Source organism: Carassius auratus, unplaced genomic scaffold (assembly GCF_003368295.1).
Source record: "Carassius auratus strain Wakin unplaced genomic scaffold, ASM336829v1 scaf_tig00013840, whole genome shotgun sequence".
Classification (NCBI taxonomy): domain Eukaryota; kingdom Metazoa; phylum Chordata; class Actinopteri; order Cypriniformes; family Cyprinidae; genus Carassius; species Carassius auratus.
Window position 1 is genome coordinate 46,386 of NW_020524452.1, and position 18,236 is coordinate 64,621.

Consider the following 18,236-nt stretch of genomic DNA (forward strand, 5'->3'; position numbering starts at 1 on the left):
CATCTGATTGATGTCTTGAGGTGTGGTAGCTGTAGTACAAGCAGAATAATTGACTCCGGGCTGTTGAATTTATTAGAAAAATAATGCACCCCAAGGTGTAACGCAACCTCGTGTGCATTATTTTTCTAATAATTCAACAGCAAATATATATATCTATATAAGCACATATTATTAATGCCTCATTCTGTATGACCATGTTTTAGATCCCCTAACCTGACCCAATACCTAAACTTACCCACTACATTACAATTAATAAGCTGCAAATTAGTAGTATATTGAGGGAAAACTCTTAGGTTTCCTCACATTATATCTGTAGAAAGTAGCAGTAATTTAATTCGCACAGTTCACAACAAGACAGCTTTCAGATAGAAACCTAAATTATTATTTATTTCTACTAAACAAAAGGGGTACGATTTTTTTTTGCTGCACATTTCATAGCAGGTACATGTGTTTGATGGCAACATGTCATTAAATTAGACACATGAGACAAGCAATTAAGTATAATTAAAACAAAACCAGAATCTGTTTGTAAGAGCACTTTGAGAGAGGCAGTGATTCATTGAATATGCATAAACAAGTCACAATTCATACAATTTAAAAACATAGATTATATTTTTTAATTTTACGCTGATGTAATGTCTGAAAACTATTTGTGATCTGGAAAGCACACACTAATATTTTCACTTTGAAGCATAAACAATGTTCTCCTTTTGGTTCTTTTCGATGGTTTTAATTATCTAATTTACTCAAACATTGTTTACTTAGCACAGGAACAAACAATTTCCATAAAATAATCATACATCACATCCTGCACTGAATATAGGTTATAAAACAATCCATTCACAAGGGGAAAATAAGAAAACCACTGAAACTGGTGTAACTGTTTTCATCATCATAAACCCAGGTGTTCTCCCAAAGTTGAGTAGACATTTCATCACCAGACTCCAGTTGGAGAACAATACCATTGCTGGCATTACCATTGGTGACAGGCTTCCAAGAAAACACAGAGCATTGAGTTTGACCATTCTTCAGGAGACTGACTGCCATTTTGGTTCCACTGTGACAATGAGCATAAAATCTGAAGTAATAGACTCCTTTAATTGGTGCTTTGAAGACACCTGTAAGATACATGTACATTGCCACAGAAAATGTCATTATATGTAAACAGGATTAAGAACTGCATGTCACTCTTTGTCATGTATCTTTGCGGTGCTTACCAGTATTTGAGTCATAGGCACTTCCAACATTACTGAAAACTTTGCTGTAGACTAGAGTTTTCGCAGTACCAATGGGCCCAGTGTGTCCTAATCCAGATGACAGAAGTCCAGCTGAGAAGGCAACTTTTTTGGCTGTGAACAATATTGACTTGTTATTTTTAATAAAAACCATTCAAATGTGTAAGGTAAATAAATAAATATTAACTACAGAAACCAATGTTGCTTTTTACTTGCCTTCATTTTCTTTCTGTAAGTATTCAATCTTATTTTGTGAGTCAAGCACTGTGCTTTTTAAAGCTGTTCGGAATACATATACGATAATTTAATATCAGTAAACAATTACAAAAATAAGATTTTCCATAATGACAACTAATTACATATAACCTTCAACCTTACCTGCATTCTCACACAATACTTTGGTAAGGGTTTCTTCTAATTTTTGTATCCTTTCCTCCATGTTTTTAAGCTTCTCAGACTCAGCATTAACGTTCATCTTGCAGACCCAACCCCTGAAGGCCAACTAAATAGATGAGAATGATCTGTGAAACAGATGAAAATACAGGAGACTGGAGAAATTGGGTCCAAAGGTCAAGTCATTGCCTGAAATGGATTAAAAATTTAAACAGAAGAAGCATTTGTCATTAAACAAAAATAAATTATTATTTTAAAAGATTGACTCAAAATAATCATCTGTTCATGAATTGGATCATGAACTTGCATTGCCAGGCGATGACAATTTGAACATTCCGAATAAATTACCCATAACCGGCCCTGAATTTGGCCAGATCAAAATGATGACTTCCACATGTCAGCCTCAACAATACCATAACCAAGCCACTTACACACCCCTCCCAGATGAACGGTCACAACAAGACAGAATTCTGAACAAATATTTAATTATTATTAATTACTGTTAAACACATAAGCATCTGACATTTTTTCAGTTGTACAAACAACTCTCTACAATACTCCTCTGTCGGTTCAGCAAAAAATAAATAAATGGTTTATGATGTACTTTAAATGTAACTTAAGCACTATTCGGACGGGACTAGTTTTCTAAACTACGTTTGAGTTTCGATTCTTACCACCTGACTTCTGTGATTTTCATGTACCAATTCGGACGGGACTAACATTTCCGTGTTTATTACAGAGGTGGGAGGGTCTGATTTGTAAATCTGGGTGTCACAGAGATCACGCGCTCCGTATGCGTGCATTGCATTCATTCAGAATGATTGCCTTAGTATTATTACAAAAGAAATACTAAATGGCTAGTATAGCAAAACCATGTTAATGTGTGGTTCCTTTAGTTTAACTTGTTTTCCGTTTTTTTTTTTTTTTTTTTTTTTTTTTTTTTATTAAATTTAATTAAAACATTCTGTAACTGAGTACTTAAATGAATGTGAATAATCTTACCTGATGCTGATATTATAATAGCCGGTATTAAGAGTTTATGTGATCTTGCTCTTGATTTTATTATTAGTTTTTTTATTATTTATTTGCTGCTAAGCAAATATATCAAACATCCGCACGGTAAGAGCATCTACGGTAATTCACGCTGGCCAAAACACACAAGGAAACGCGTTGTGGAATAAAACATCACCGGCAATCACAGACATTCGCATTCGGACGGGATTAGTTTTCTCAGAGGATCACTGAGTTTGCTGAAAAACAGTAGGTCATTTGCTCTGGAATTATCACAGAGGTTGTGTGAGAAAAACACAGACGTGGCAGATTCGGACGGGATTAAAATCACCAAGTACGTCTGTGAAACACAGATTTCTCTAACGACCCCCTGTAAAACTAGTCCCGTCCGAATAGGGCTTTATTCACCCATGTTTCTGGTCATCAAGTTTCATTGCTTTGGCTAATGCTTGAACGTCCGTGTTTACGGTCAGGAACAAGATGTTTCTAGTCATCAAGTTTCACTTCACGTAACACTTGAATGTCCGTGTTTACGGTAAGGAACAAGATGTTTCTAGTCATCAAGTTTCACTTCACGTAACACTTGAACGTCCACGTTTATGGTCAGGAACAAGTAGCACTCTTCAAAAGACTAGTCATACTGTCCTCATGCCCTTCGTTCTTCAACCTTTCTTTTCGGCCAGACGGTTACACCTCACAGCAGCTATAACTAATGCATCATCAGGTATTGTGGCTATGGATTAAAATGCAATATATGTATGTATATATATATATATATATATATATATATATCAAAAATAACAACAACCTGTATTGTCTTTTCCCATCTACCTGTACTCCATTTTTAATTGTTTCTTCCTTCCCCCAGCCCTAGCTTTTTGTCAGCTCCCAAATTCTGACTGTCTACTATAGTTGAAAAATAAATTTACAAATCCCAGGAAAACTACCGCTTTCTCTTGTAGTACATTTTTTTCCATCTATTTTCAAGTTTCAGCTTAAAATGACTATGTTCAATATGTATTATAAATCAATAGTACTTAAGACGTTGTTTATTTGTACTTTTTTAACTTTGAGCATGTGTTGAGGCTCATAAAACGTTCTCTCCTTCCTTCACTTTCTTAATCTTTAATAGAGTGCATTCATGCTAAACCATGCTGGTTCCAGATCTGTTTTTTCCCATTCATGCTTTAAGCATTTCAGTAAGGAGAGCGAGAACCTTTGTGAGGTTAATTATCCGGGGCGTGTCTAGGGTGAGGCTGGGGGAGGCAGTGCCTCCCCTAGGATAAGCCCTGCCTCCCCGAGAAACGGACTGTCCCTCTGATGATAAATAAACATTTAAAAGTTGATTGTTTTGTGCATATTTTTCCATCAGTAGCAGATGAGTCTGACCTAACAAAAATCCAGTTTGGCGCTGTTTGACAGTGCGCGCGCGCTTCAGGCTTACGGGCTCAGAAAAAGTGCATCATCTGAGAATAGAACGCCAATTAAATGTTTACCTGGCAGAGCCTTAGAGCAGTGGCGTGTCCACAAGGGTGGCACAAATGAGCTTAGCCACTCCAGTTGCCACCCCAAAACAGCGTATGGGATCGAAGTGCATTGAGAGTGAAACATCGTGATTTTTACTGAAACAGGGTTTTTTGAAAGTCAGAGAATTCTGCGACTTGCGACTATGACTTTGAGGTCCAACGATAAAGTGCCCTCGCAGTCCGGTCTGCCCCCAGTCCTCAATTTGGGTTAGCCCATGCGGGGCCCACAGCAGTTTTGCCCACAGGGGGCCCCAACCGGGTTTCGTGTGGGTTTGCCCACTGTGGGCTTGCCCACACGAAACCCGCTTTGGGCCCCTTGTGGGTTAGCCCATGCGGGCCCACAGCGGGTTTGCCCTTGTGGGCCCCATGATGGTTTTCTGTGGGCAAGCCCACTGTGGGAAAACAAGAGAAAACAAGTAAGTAAATTAATAGAGTTTAAGTGTAAATGGGGAACTTTTTTTAAGAATAGAATTAGAATTGTGAGTGCTAAAGTTAGAGGGTCAAATAAAGATGGAATAGATGTGTTTTAAGCTGATTCTTGAAGATGACTAAGGACTGAGCTGCTCGGATTGAGAGGTCATTCAACCAGGAGGGAACATTTAATTTAAAAGTCTGTAAAAGTGACACGCAAGTTTCTAGAAGCACATAAGTCTGAAGTAATGCATTTAGGTAAAGGGGTGCAGAGCCAGTGTTGGTTTTGTATGCAAACATCAATACCTTGAATTTAATGTGAGCAGCAATTTGTAGCCAGTGCAAATTGATAAACATATACACAACACACTCATATATTATGTAAAAAAAAGAAAAAATGTTAAATAAATTTATTTATTTATTTTGGATACAATTCATGATCAATCGTTTAATTAAATATTTCTGAAAGGAAAAAAAGGAAAAAGTAATATTTAATAATATATCAAATTTGCGTCAGCTCTTCAGCACGTGATTAATTCTAGCCAATGAGAGCAGGAACTGCCGGAACTCTGCATAGTTAATGAGCTGTCATTCCGACTTCAACTGATACCGCCCAGCTCCGCTCAACTAGGTAAGCTTTTTAAATTTCTCGGTTAATTTCTTAATTTTTCTTTACAATTTGTAAAATTAGTCAAAATAGTTGTGAATTAATTATTTAATAGGAATTAATTTACACATTTTAATTTGGATTAACAATGTTGCTAGTGCCTTTTTTAAATGACCAACGGTTTTAACGGCAGACTTCCGATCGTTTTCTGAGGTAACGTAATCTCTGGTAATATATCCTTTCAAATTGCACATGAATTCATTAAATTAACATTTATTTACGACCATTGCAGTGTTTATTGGGTTTCATTTCCTTTTCTGTATTCTTGTTGTTCGACAGCGAGCAGTAACGTTAGGCCTAACGTACATAACGTAGTGTAATGGAGTTAGGTTAAGTCCGTATAATGTCTCTTATAAAGTTCTTACTAGCAACATAAACGAAGATTAATATAGCATAATACAATACCTCGGCTACACATGCTTATCAAATCTCGTTATCATTAATGTATGGCTGTTCATAACTGATAGTTTTCTCTTGACTGTATAGTTAATTTGTATGTACATTCATTCATACAAACCTATGTAATATTTAAGTGAAAATTTCTTTTTTCTCCCTTATCCTTTCTCAGACATTAAACCATACACCATATTCTAGTCCTGATCGCAGAGTTAAGGTCATGTCTCAATCCTGTACTGATGAAGCAGCTGAGGTCTTCAGGGTTATCACACACTTCAGACAGGTGTGTGGACACACTGGAGATAAACTCTGCAGGATCCTCCAGGACATCACTGTTGTAAGTGATCAACTTAGCAGTCATCCTGCGTCTCTTCTCAATGTTGTCAAAATAAAAATAACTTTTAATCTGTATTGACATATGCAATATTTCACTGATATTCATTGATGTTTCCTCTTTTTCTCCATTTAGTTTGTGTCAGATGCAGATAAAGAGTCACTAGGAACAGGTCACTGCATCTTTTGTAATGTAAGTACACTTTAATTTGTTTAAAGCTGCATATTCATGCATCAAGTTAAAGTCATTAGTTAATTTTTAAAGCGCTCATTTTTCCAAAAATGAAAGGTCTGTCATTTACTTATACCTGTATAATGTTAATTAGTTGTTTGTCGTTAATTACGTCAATTTTTTTAACGCATTTCACGCATGCGCAGTGTGACAAATTATTCAGGTCAGGAAAGTCTCGTCGATCTCTGAATTCTCAAGATAGTAAAAAAACAGCGGCGAGCGCCGCGACGAAAACACAGAAGAAGCTTAAGGTTTTACCCCAGTTACTCTCAAATACATTCATGCCAAGCTCGATAAACAGAGACGACTTTGGTAGTTGATACGCTGGAGCTTCTTCCTGTTATAGCGTCCTGTGTTTCACACTGTGCATGCACAACGCATACATGCAATGCAGCGAAAATTACAGCTGTTTGGAAAAGCATATGCATTTTTACTTGGTTTTACTGGCACTTGAAGCCTTCTGAACGTGAAAATATCGATCCTAAAGTATTGTGGCAGAGCAAATGAACACCTCCCAAAAACAAGAGTGCCCAGAGTGCAGAGGGCGCATGTTTGGGTTTCTGAGTTCATTCTTTCGAGTTGCTCTATGCATAATTTCATAGATATGTGGCTATATTTAACCACTGGTTCACCTAAAACTCTTACACTATCTGTATTTAAATGGCATGGTTTGATATAGTGCTAAGGTAAATTTGATTAAGTAAATGTTAAACTTTTGAAATTCAGAAAAAAAGAACCACATATTGATGATTCAATACATGAAAATTATGTATCTGTGTCCTTTTATTTATCTTTTGGTATGCATTTCAGAAAAAAAAATGGTTAGGATTCAGGTGTAATTGCAAATAGTGATTAATCCACTGAAAATTCTGATTAATTTGATAAAAAAAAATTAATCATTTGACAGCCCTAATATATATATATATATATATATTAGTGCTGTCAAAATTAGCGCGTTAACGCATTCGATTAATTTGAAATATTTAACGTGTTAAAAAAAAAATAACGCAATTAACGCGGTTGCAGTTTTTTTTTATTTCCAGTTGTGGCCTATGTGTGTTCAACGTGCAAAGAAATATGGATAAGACCAAGGAAGGACTTTTAGATGGAAAGTTTCAGTATAAAACTCTGCCGGATTACTCTTCAGTCTGCCACAAGAAACAGCAACATTAAAATCATGAACTCAAATGTCATTGTTTAAAAAAAAAAAAAAACAATGACTGTAACAGTGCGTAAATCAGACCTTTCTGTAACGCTAACGTTAATAAGCTTAAAAGAAAATAACGAAATAATTGTGTAGCGGAGTATTTTTTGTACACAGTGCCGCGAACTGTCAATCACTCCTGTACACGTGTATCACTGTCCTCCTCGCAGCTGCAGCAACTTGCGCTCTCTCTCTTCATCAAGCTTTAAAACAAAAAGGGGACAAAAAGATCATATTGTCTTTGTGCATGGGCTATAGATTAATTAGATAAATGAATATCTAAATTTGTGCCTTGCCGTCTACGGTATTTTTTTAGAACTTAGAAAAAAGATGCTGCATCCAATGAACAGCCAGCGGGGGCTGCAGGACGACGACTCAACCTCCGCAGACAGTGTTTAATGTTTATCAGACAATAAATACTCAAGATTTTGCTTTAGTATAACTCACAACGAGTTTCACACACCTTCTCCGGCCACGTTGAGTTGTTGACACTTAACAGTGGGAAAAGCGACACATGCGCTATTCACTTGTATAACTTAAGGGTGAATGGGTAATGTAGTTTCTGCTCTGGGTGGGATGAATTAGGAAGCTTGCATTGCGAAGGGCGCTCTGAAAATCGGCAGTGCAGGTAAAAGATTAAAACCTCTATTAAAACAGATGTCCAAATGAGCGTACCGGTACGCTACAAGCACGTTCTGGGCGCATGGAGAGGTGGCGGTACGCTCAAGAGCTATATTTGGAAGTGGCGGTACTGAGTACCAGTGCGTACCGGCCCACTTAAAGCACTGGCAATGACTATACTTTGGAATTTTTTTGCAGTCCACTTAGAATTCAACATGGAAATCATTTTTGTTTTTTATTGGCATTGGTTGTTTTGAAATTCAAATGGTACTTACATGCCTGTGTTTTTATTTCTGTAATAAATATGGCTTTCAAGGCAACAGTTAATTTGGAGGATATTGATGGTTTATTGCAAGTATGTTGTTTACATGAGAAAATCTGTGTTACAAGTTAAACAAAAATTCCAATAAACAATCATATTTTGAATTTAAATAGTTTCTTTGTCTTGAGTTTACATTAATTATTTACATTTTACATTTACATATCCAAAAAGTTTCAGTCTTTTAATTGCGATTAATTTAAAAAAATTGTGCGATTAATTAGTTAATTTTTTTTAATCGATTGACAGCACTAATATATATATATATATATATATATATATATATATATATATATATATATATATATATATATATATATATATATATATATATATATATATATACACACACACACACACACATATTTACATTTTAAATGTTGTTTTCTTTCTCAGGTAGATGCTGGGATAAAAAGCAGCCAGGCTACAGCATCTAAAATGGAGACTTCTATTAAAGTGGCTCTGTAACATAAGAGACTTGGGACAGTGGAAGGAGCAGAAGATCAGAGATCAGGCAGAGCTCTACTGATGCCCCTTAGAGGATTGATTTATCTATAATTATCTATAATATCTACTTAATTTTCTAATGAAGTTATAATTGGTCATTATTCTGTTTTAGAAATCTATTCAATATTTTCTAGTGTTCAATAGTTTGGGGTCAGAAAGTTTTTTCTTTCTTTAAGATATTACTTGTTTTCAGCAAGGGTGCATTAAACTGATAAAAAGCAACCGTAAAAACGTTTACATTGTTGGACAAAAATCCTATTAAAAAAAATAAAATAAATGCTGCTCTTTTAAAACCTCTAAAGTAACCTGAAAAAAAATATATATTACTGTTTCCAGAAATGAAGCAGCACAACTGTTTTTGAGATGCTAAAAAAAAAAAGTTTATTGAGCACCAAAACCAGAATATTTTAATAATTTATTTTGTATTGTATGACACAGAAGACGAGTAATGGCTGGTGAAAATTAAACATCATAGTAAAACAGAACTCATTTCTCTAAAAAAAAAATATTTCATAATGTTACTGCTTTAACTGTATTTCTTATCAAATAAATGTTTTGGTGAGCATAAGAGACTTGTTTCAAAAACATTTAAAAATCTTACCTATCCTTAACTTTGAACAGTGTTTTTCTTCATTTATTACATGGCCGTGAATAAATCAAAGTATTTGAAATGTATGACTCTTTAATTTATTACTTTGACTTCTACTAACAATTATTCTTCATGTGATTTAATAGTAATATTGCAGCATTCTGCAGGTACAAAGTTTTATTTGTTTAGGTCACAAAGGCCCTACACAGATTTATGTCCACATTTCCCTCCAAAGTGTGGGCATACTGTGAGGACTGCTGGGGCCCTAGGTCCACATTCTCAGCTGGGACGCTACTTTGGACGCACACCCAGCCCACACTGTCCCCACACTCACCCCACTGTGCCCACACCCAGCCCACACTGTGTACATACCTGTGGTCATGTTATGGGCACACAATTGGTCCTATTGGGGGCCCACTCAGATTTATGTGGGCCAGCCCACACTCAACCCACACTTTTGGGCTGTCCCACTCGGGCCCCACACGTGCCCCACATTTCACGCCGGTATTGGGGCCCACAGTGGGCTGCCCACACGGGCAAGATTTTTTTGCCCGCAGTGGGCCCATGCGGGCCCCAAAGGGGCATGTTTGCTGGGTTTTTGGTTGTGGACGATAAAAATGTCTCCACGATCTGGTTTTGAAGAAATATTGGTGCATTGTGCAGCAGCGCATATTCTATCAGCTGGCGCCACGGAATTATTATAATACATTAACATAAGTGTTAACTAAGCGGTAGAGTTACTCAAACAGGATACTGCACTTATTCACACTTATTTTGCACTTATTTTTTTGCATCTGCTTTAAATCCTTACTGCTTATTTAAAAGTTTCATTCGTGTGCTTTTCTGACGTTCGGTTCTTCTAAGCACAAAGCTCGGCACGAAAACAAAAAACTGTGCCTAATTTCTAAGTTATGTTCTGTGTTAATACTGTCAAAACACACAAGTTTTATGTATAGACTAAGTTGGATATGTCTAAAATGAAAGTAAACAACTGAAAGAGGATGCATGTCTGTATGCATGCAGGTCTTAAAGGGACAGTAGGCTACATGCTGCCGTGTGAATTAAAGGGATAGTTCACCCTAAAATTTAATTTCTGTCATTGTTTATACACTCACATGTTGTCCAAAACCTATATTATCTTCTTTCTTGTGCTGAACACAAAAGAAGATATTTTGTAGAATCTGTGTAACCAAACTGTTTCTGGTTCACATTGACTTTGATAGTAGTAAAACCAGGGTTTGAAATGACTTGGGACTCTTGGGGGGTCCCCAAAAATGTAATTAATTAGCAAACAAATGTATGATCAAAAAAGAGAGAGGTAATCGAAGCCCTCGCCCTGCTGCAAATATCTAGATACTTACATCCCCAGCCCACCCATATAGACACAGGGTAAAATGAAATTCTGAAAAACTATCTATCACTTCTTCTTGCTTTACTCCTTCCAATACTTCCCGAAAACAATTTCATCTGATGATTTGAGTAGCTCTTTTTGTAAAGTTCTAGGATGATTTGTGTAATTTTGTAGGGCAGGCCTAGTGCCTCTGCATAGAAAATAATAAACAAAATACAAGCATATATTAACGCAATAGAACAAAAATACATGTGAAATAAAGCAGTGCTTTTGGTTTTTCAGGTAAATGAACTGTATTAGGTTACAGAAATCGAATAATCAAATGTAAAATAACACTGCATTCAATGTATACATTAAATAAGATTCATATAATTAATACAGTTCATATTTAGCTTCAAACGTGTATTTTCTCTTTCTCTTTTGTCGTTTGATTAACTTTGGTGACACAAACAGCTGCAGATATATTGGGTTGCTGTCCCTTTAAGACGAATGCATGTATCTAATACCGGTAATGACACGCATTAGTTTTCTTTCTCTGGCTGCGTTTACGGGGAAACTCGTTGAGACGGGCACTGAGACTTATTTTTCCAAACACATCGTTCTATTATTTACTTATTTTTTTTTTAAGAAAAGACGGTGTTCGGTGTTCACGAACTTCTGTCTGCGACTGCGTGGCTTTGTGCGCAGACAGACAGACGAGTCTACATTTGGATGTTTAACATAAAGCCTACAGATACAGCAAAGACAACGTCGGCAGTATTGACGGCAAAAAAATAGGCTACAGCATATTTCGTTTTAGCATTGACAGGAAGTTTTTTTTAAAGCCGAATTTGATGAGAATTTGATGCAGCAATTTACTTTTGAAAAAAGTCGGTGATCTTTCCTTTTCCTATTTTCCTCTCCATGCGCAGTATTCCAAATTAAGAAAAAGAATATTAGCTTCCTATATTGCTTACCAAGCTCTTATTTGCAGTCATGCTCAAATCACATTCACTTTAATCAACTCACAGACTTTAATTAATTCCTGGTTATCTTTCGTAATAACTGACTGGACGAGTAACGTTAGGTTGTTAAGCTTGCTTTGAATAACTAGTCTAGCTGCTCGTTCTGCTGTTAGCTGGCAGATCATTTGGCTTCATACACATAAAATACAGCTAGCAATACAGCTAGCAAGAAATGTTGACAAACGTACTCTTCTACATTACACTGGGTATCTCTAGAGCCCCTTTCACACTGCCATTCCGGCAAATACAGGGGTAAAGTGTTCCTGTAATTGTTCCCTGGACGCTAGATATGGCACTTTCACACTGCCAGTGATGACCCGGTATATGTGCGTGCTTTCACACACAACCCTTGAAGATCCCGTAACGACACGTGACATCAGCGCGTGACGTGTAATGTACGAGTCGACAACGCTTGGCACGTTATACTTTAACTGAAGCAAGCAAACAATCTCTGCGTCAGCGCGTAAAGTGAGGAACTAACTGATCTCTGCTTCATTACAGTTTTCACATATGTTTTCGTCGCGAATGTTGATCTTCCTTCAAAACAGCCGGTAAAAGAGTCATCACTTCGATACGGAATTAGATCTGGCTTTTGTTCACACAGCGCTCGTTCCGGATCGATTACCGCAATGTTACTATGTCCTCAACCCGGGTTCGATTCGGTAATCAATTCCGGGACGTGGTTGCTTTCACACAGAAGGCGACCAGGCAATGTTACGGGAATATTGCGGGTCCGACGTGCAGTGTGAAAGGGGCTTAGTTAATGCAACTTTTGATATGGAGACTCCAACTCCTAATATTTTACTATAAGCAATTATGGAGATATAAACACAATCGAAGCACTTACAGGATTTTCATTCAGGATTTCACTCTTTTTGATGTCTCTTTTTGCCGCGTTCATCTAGTATGTGTCTGCGGGAGCACCACAACGATCTGTGACGCTGTAAATAACTCATCGGCTAATAAGAAATCAATTAATTATCTTTATAAATACAAAACGTCACGAAAACCTATAATTTTCACAATAATTTTTAATGTTAAAATATATTTGTCGGGGACCCCCCCAAAATCCAAAAAAAAAATTCTTATGGGGGGTCCCTAACGACTTATGGTGGGTCCGGGACCCCCCCAGACCCCCCTCATTTCAAACCCTGAGTAAAACATACTCTGGAAGTCAATGTGAACCAGCAACTGTTTGGTTTTCTTCAAAATAATGCTTATGTTTAGCAGAAGAAAGAAACTCATTCAGGTTTTTTTCTTCACTATTAAAATTTTAGGGTGAATTATTCCTTTAATGTTAATAAAACACCAAACCCACAGAGGAAAATCACTCAATACTCTTGACTGAAAAAAAAAAAATAATAATACAGTTGCTTTAATAGGAATCAGTGTATATAGTGTTTTATTTTTATATTTGTTCATTAATTTTTTTAATGCTCCTGCTAAATACATCTCTTGTACCTGAAAATAAAACACTTTATTTGTATATTATCTGTATTATTAATGTATATCTTTGTTCTAATTTTTTAATAACAAAGATAAAATAATTACAAAGATTTTTATCTTCACCCATGCATTTTGGCCTAAATATCCCCCATACTTTTTCATATTTTGTTACCTTAAAATGCTTTATAATAGGGAAATTGGTTTGGCTGTGATGCTCAAACAGCTTCCAAAATAAAAAAAAACAACATGACAAAGAATCAGGATAAAATCATGATTTCTAAAAAAAAAAAAAAAAAACAACAAAAAAAAAAAACTGATTTATTAGATTTTTATTATATCACCCACCCCCTGAGGGAGAACAAACCCATACAGACTCCACACCCCTGTAAAATAGTAATAATATTTGCCTATGTCAAGCACCACTAATAATAAATAAAATTTAATAAACAAATAAAATAAAAATTAAAAAATATTAAAAAATAGTTATGTTGCCTCTGCTAATGAGATCATAAATTCAATTCTTATAGTTTCACAAAAATATCTTTTATTTCAACTCTCTAAGTCTCCTTACCCCCTGTAGCCTAATATGTTCCCTTTTATCTAGACCTACATGTTTACATTTATTCATTTAGCAGACACTTTTATCCAAAGCCACTTACAACCAGAGAATACCATTCAAATACTGTTCTCATACTGTTCAAATGAGCATATGCATTTTATTTTATTTTTTTTCACCTGGGGCCGCATTCTCAAAGAAACTTATAAGAGGCTAACTGGCGAATTTATGGTAGCACCTACGTCTGGAACAGCTTAGAAGAAACAAATTAATTTACATCTTGTCTATACAAACGTGACTTCAGATTCATTTTTAAAAAGCCTACTCGTGTAGCAAGTCTTCTCACAAGCAAACACCTGTCACTCATCATCAGGCAGTCACTGTGATCTGTTCTATATATGAATCTGTGAATAATAATAATAATATCATCATCATATTATTACTGTTGACCGGGTTTAACTAACTTTTATGTGACAGCCTTATAGTCTAATAGGGGCTCTGTACCCATCTCTGGGTTCCTGGCTTAGAAAAAGATATGCACTAAAACAGATTGTGTGTAGTAGGCTATAGATATATTTTTTCAGTTGTTTATGTTGCCCCCCCCCCCCCCCCCAAACATGACATCCTGGTAACCCCTCTGTTAATTATCATTAAAACCACCTTAGATTTCTGTGTTTTGAACAATTTAAAAATAAATAATCCCAAAATAAGCACTATCACATCACATTCAAGTTATCAAATGATCTGTGCGTGACTTTAATAGGACAGAGAGAGTCTGCCATGCAGCCAGCTTGATAACACAAGGATTTACACATTCTACACGACATAAAAATTATTTAATAAGATGGAATGAAATAAGTAACACCATAGTTACTGTTTCGTGAGCTAGGAAAATGTACATATAAAAAAAGAAAATTTAAACAGGACCAAAACAATTGTACTTTAACCATAATCATCCAGCCCTACGTGAAATGCTGCTCCTTTTTTCATGGAGGTTACCTGGAAATCTCTCGGTGCGCTGTTGTTGTCAGGCCAAAAATGTAATCTAGTTTCTATCCAGTTATACATTTTAAATGCATTAAGAAAAACAACCTTAAGTGAATTCTACAGATTAAAGAAAACTGATAATAGTCATCTATGGAGCATACAAAATATCTATAATTATTTTTTTAACATTTCATATATGCTAGATATGAAATATGTGCACATTACTGATTATGTTTATGCAAACAAAAAGTAATTCAATTTTTTGTTTGTTTGTTTTAAACATGAAATTATTTACTGGTTTTTATGATCATTTTGGTCACGACTTAATACCACCTTTTGACACTAATTCTTGTAACATTTGGACTGTATTGACCATGCAGTATAAGGTTTATTATCGATTTAAAAATTGTTTAGTTAATTTCAAATACTTATTATTGCTTATAACATTCAAGCTTTTACTTAATTTCAACATGACATACACCACTAATGAAATTCCAAAATATTGGTCAAACAAAGTTGTTATTTTAACATGTAATACATAGTTTTACAGACATTTGTTCCAACCACAAATACCATAACATCAACGGTTACAACCCTAACTTGCTTAATCTGCCAAAGACGATTCAATATCAGTGACATAAGACAATGACTGACTTTTTGGACATGTTAGCTTATTATATTTAACACAACACCTAGATTTAAACTGTGTTTAAACATGGTCACTCGCGGGCAACTTTTTATTATAAAGATTTACTATCATTTCACACGTGCACACATCAATTAATCATTAAGTCCGTAAAAGTAACTTTACTCAAGTAAACTTAAATGGTACATGTTTTCACTTACCAACTCTTTCCTGGTTCACTGCAAATGGTCGTTTCTGAAGTCTGGGCAAGACGGCAGCCCACGCCCATCTTTAATACTATTTCCGAAATCTGACTCCCCGGACAAATCGCTCTCTTAGCGTGCACGCGCGTCACAGCTGAACGCAGCGCTTGCAGTTCTTCTTCTTCTTCTTCTTCTTCGTGCTTATTGGCGGTTCGCATTCTTTTTCAGAGCATTACCGCCATCTACTGTAGGCAATGGATCAGAGACTTAATTCCTCACTATAGTGGCTAGTTGGGAGTGCCTGCCCTTTATGTTGCTGCGAGTTTCAGCTCCTCCATGAAAACCCCAATTCCCTTCCACCCACGCTAATTATAATAATAATAAAAATAAATAAATAAATAAATAAAAATAAAAAAACGTATTCCTATATTCTATGAATTAACTTGGTTGCCTTCAGAAATTGTATTAATATACTATATCCTCCTCCCGGATTCAGAATATCCTCTAATGCTACCAGTTGATCACTTTCCTTCTGCATTTCTCCCATTAATGTCTTTCCTTCTTCTCCATATTTACTACAGTCTGTAATTACATGTTCCACTGTTTCTCTTACTCCACACTTGTCACACATACCATTAGGATGTTTTCCTATTAAATGCATTGTTGAGTTAAGACCTGTATGCCCTAATCTCAATCTTGATATAATGCAATCCTCTTTCCTTTTCCTACTCGAACTCCTTACCCTTCCTACCAGTGGTTGAATTGAATGAAGCAGTCTTCCTTTACTTTCATTGTCCCAATAATTTTGCCATTTTTTATTTATCTCCCTTTTAATGATTGATTTGATTTCTTCTTTACTATGCTTAATGTCCATATCTATATTTTCTTTTGCCATGGCTTGCTTTGCTAATTTGTCAGCTTCTTCATTCCCTAACACTCCAGTGTGTGCTGGAACCCACAAAAACGTAACCCTCTTATTTGTCTCTCGCATCGTTAATAAAACCTGTAGGATTTCTAATACCAGATCTTGTCTTGTTTCTGACTTTTGTGCCTCCAAACATATCAGCACAGAACTTGAATCGGAACATATTAGGGATTTATTTATTTCCATTTTACTAACTTTATTTATTGCTATCATTATTGCTGTTAATTCTCCTGTAAACACTGACACGTGATTAGTTATTCTTTCACACCTTTCCACTTCCATTCCTGGGATGACATATGTAACCCCCACTTGGCCACTTTGTGGGTCTTTGGACGCATCTGTATACACCTGTACATACTGATCATACTTACTGCTTATATAATATTTTGTAAATTCTGCTTCTGATATGTCCTGACCTTTTTCTTTTCTTTGTTCCAGCAAGAACAAATCTATCTCTGGTTGCAGTAACATGCAGATCGGATTCACTCCTAATGTAACCACTGGGATCACACTATACCCATTTAATTGCATATCCTCTACCAGTTCATTAATGACCCACCCATTGTTTTATATAAACAACCATACAAGTGTAATTGTTACTAAGCCTGCACCTGTCTTGTCCATTGCCCGCACAGATTCCTGCAGCTAAACTTGGATGTACATTTACATTCCATTAAAGGTTATTGATGACATGCCTCTGAAGTTTGACTTTTTGCACCATAACAATACTTATAGGCAACTAGTCATCATATCTCTAGCTCTTTAATGTATTTGCATTGTACTAAAATGCATTCATTTTCAATGGGCATATATACGGTTGAAACAGGTAGCCTAGTGCATCGCAAATTTTTCAACATGAACATTTTAATTTAACATTATAGTCATTATGGCCTTTAGAATTTTTTTTTTTTTTGAGGAGGTGGGGTAGTACACAATAGGCCCCTGTGGCGCGGCCTAAGCTTTTGTTCTTAATGGCATTTTTTCCCTTACATTACTTTTACTTTTATACTTTAAGTAGTTTTTTAAACCATTACTTTTACACTTTTACTTGAGTAAAAAGCTTGAGTTGATACTTCAACTTCTACAAAAGTCTTTTTAAATCCTAGTATCTATACTTCTACTTGAGTAATGAATGCCAATACTTTTGACACCACTGTATACAGCATATATAACCAGCAGTGAAATGTGAGTGAGGTCTGCTCCATGGACAGTGCAATTATCAAAGAAAACAACACAGGTGAAAATATACATAAATATAGCTATGAAAGATTGAAATAAAAGTAAACAATAAAAATATAAGAATAAAATATAAAAAAATGTGTACTGTAGAATAAACAGGCTGCTTTATGATTTATGTTGAAGTGTTTAATGCATTTTAATGATTAGACTTTTTTGGTAATCAGGGTCTCAAAAAATATGTAAAAATGTGGATTTATATTTATTGGCCAACATATCGGTTATCGGCTGTCATATTTAAATAATTATCATTTATAGGCCAAAATTTTCATATTGGTGCATATATTAAAATATTTTAAATGGATTTTGAAATGCAGCTCAAAATCGGCTATACTTATGTGGCCCACATATCTATATTTGACATCTCGGCCAAATACTCCATTTGACATCTTGGGTGCTGTCTTTAATCCAGTGCCATCCCTGCCAAACCCAGCCAAACACAGGCCACCTTTGGCCCAC

The 18,236-nt window shown here is 35.7% G+C and overlaps 1 protein-coding gene and 1 long non-coding RNA gene across 4 annotated transcripts; one reads left to right on the forward strand and one right to left on the reverse strand.

The window, feature by feature from the left end:
- Positions 1–359: 359 nt before the first annotated feature.
- On the reverse strand, positions 360–15,767 carry LOC113074195 (complement C1q-like protein 2). Of its 3 annotated transcripts, none has more exons than XM_026246949.1 (5): positions 15,635–15,767; positions 1,614–1,756; positions 1,452–1,514; positions 1,218–1,349; positions 360–1,118 (listed from the first exon to the last, which is right to left on the reverse strand). In XM_026246949.1, the coding sequence occupies exons 2-5, from the start codon at positions 1,708–1,710 to the stop codon at positions 841–843; spliced, it is 570 nt and encodes a 189-aa protein (XP_026102734.1). In that variant the 5' UTR covers positions 1,711–1,756; positions 15,635–15,767; the 3' UTR covers positions 360–840. The 3 variants fall into 3 exon arrangements, with proteins under 3 accessions (XP_026102734.1, XP_026102735.1, XP_026102736.1); XM_026246950.1 differs by having other exon boundaries at positions 1,614–1,817; positions 15,635–15,736; XM_026246951.1 differs by lacking the exon at positions 1,452–1,514.
- On the forward strand, positions 5,285–9,195 carry LOC113074196 (uncharacterized). The gene is made up of 3 exons (XR_003280606.1): positions 5,285–5,976; positions 6,109–6,165; positions 8,745–9,195. It is a non-coding gene; the product is annotated as an uncharacterized LOC113074196 (long non-coding RNA).
- Positions 15,768–18,236: the final 2,469 nt, after the last annotated feature.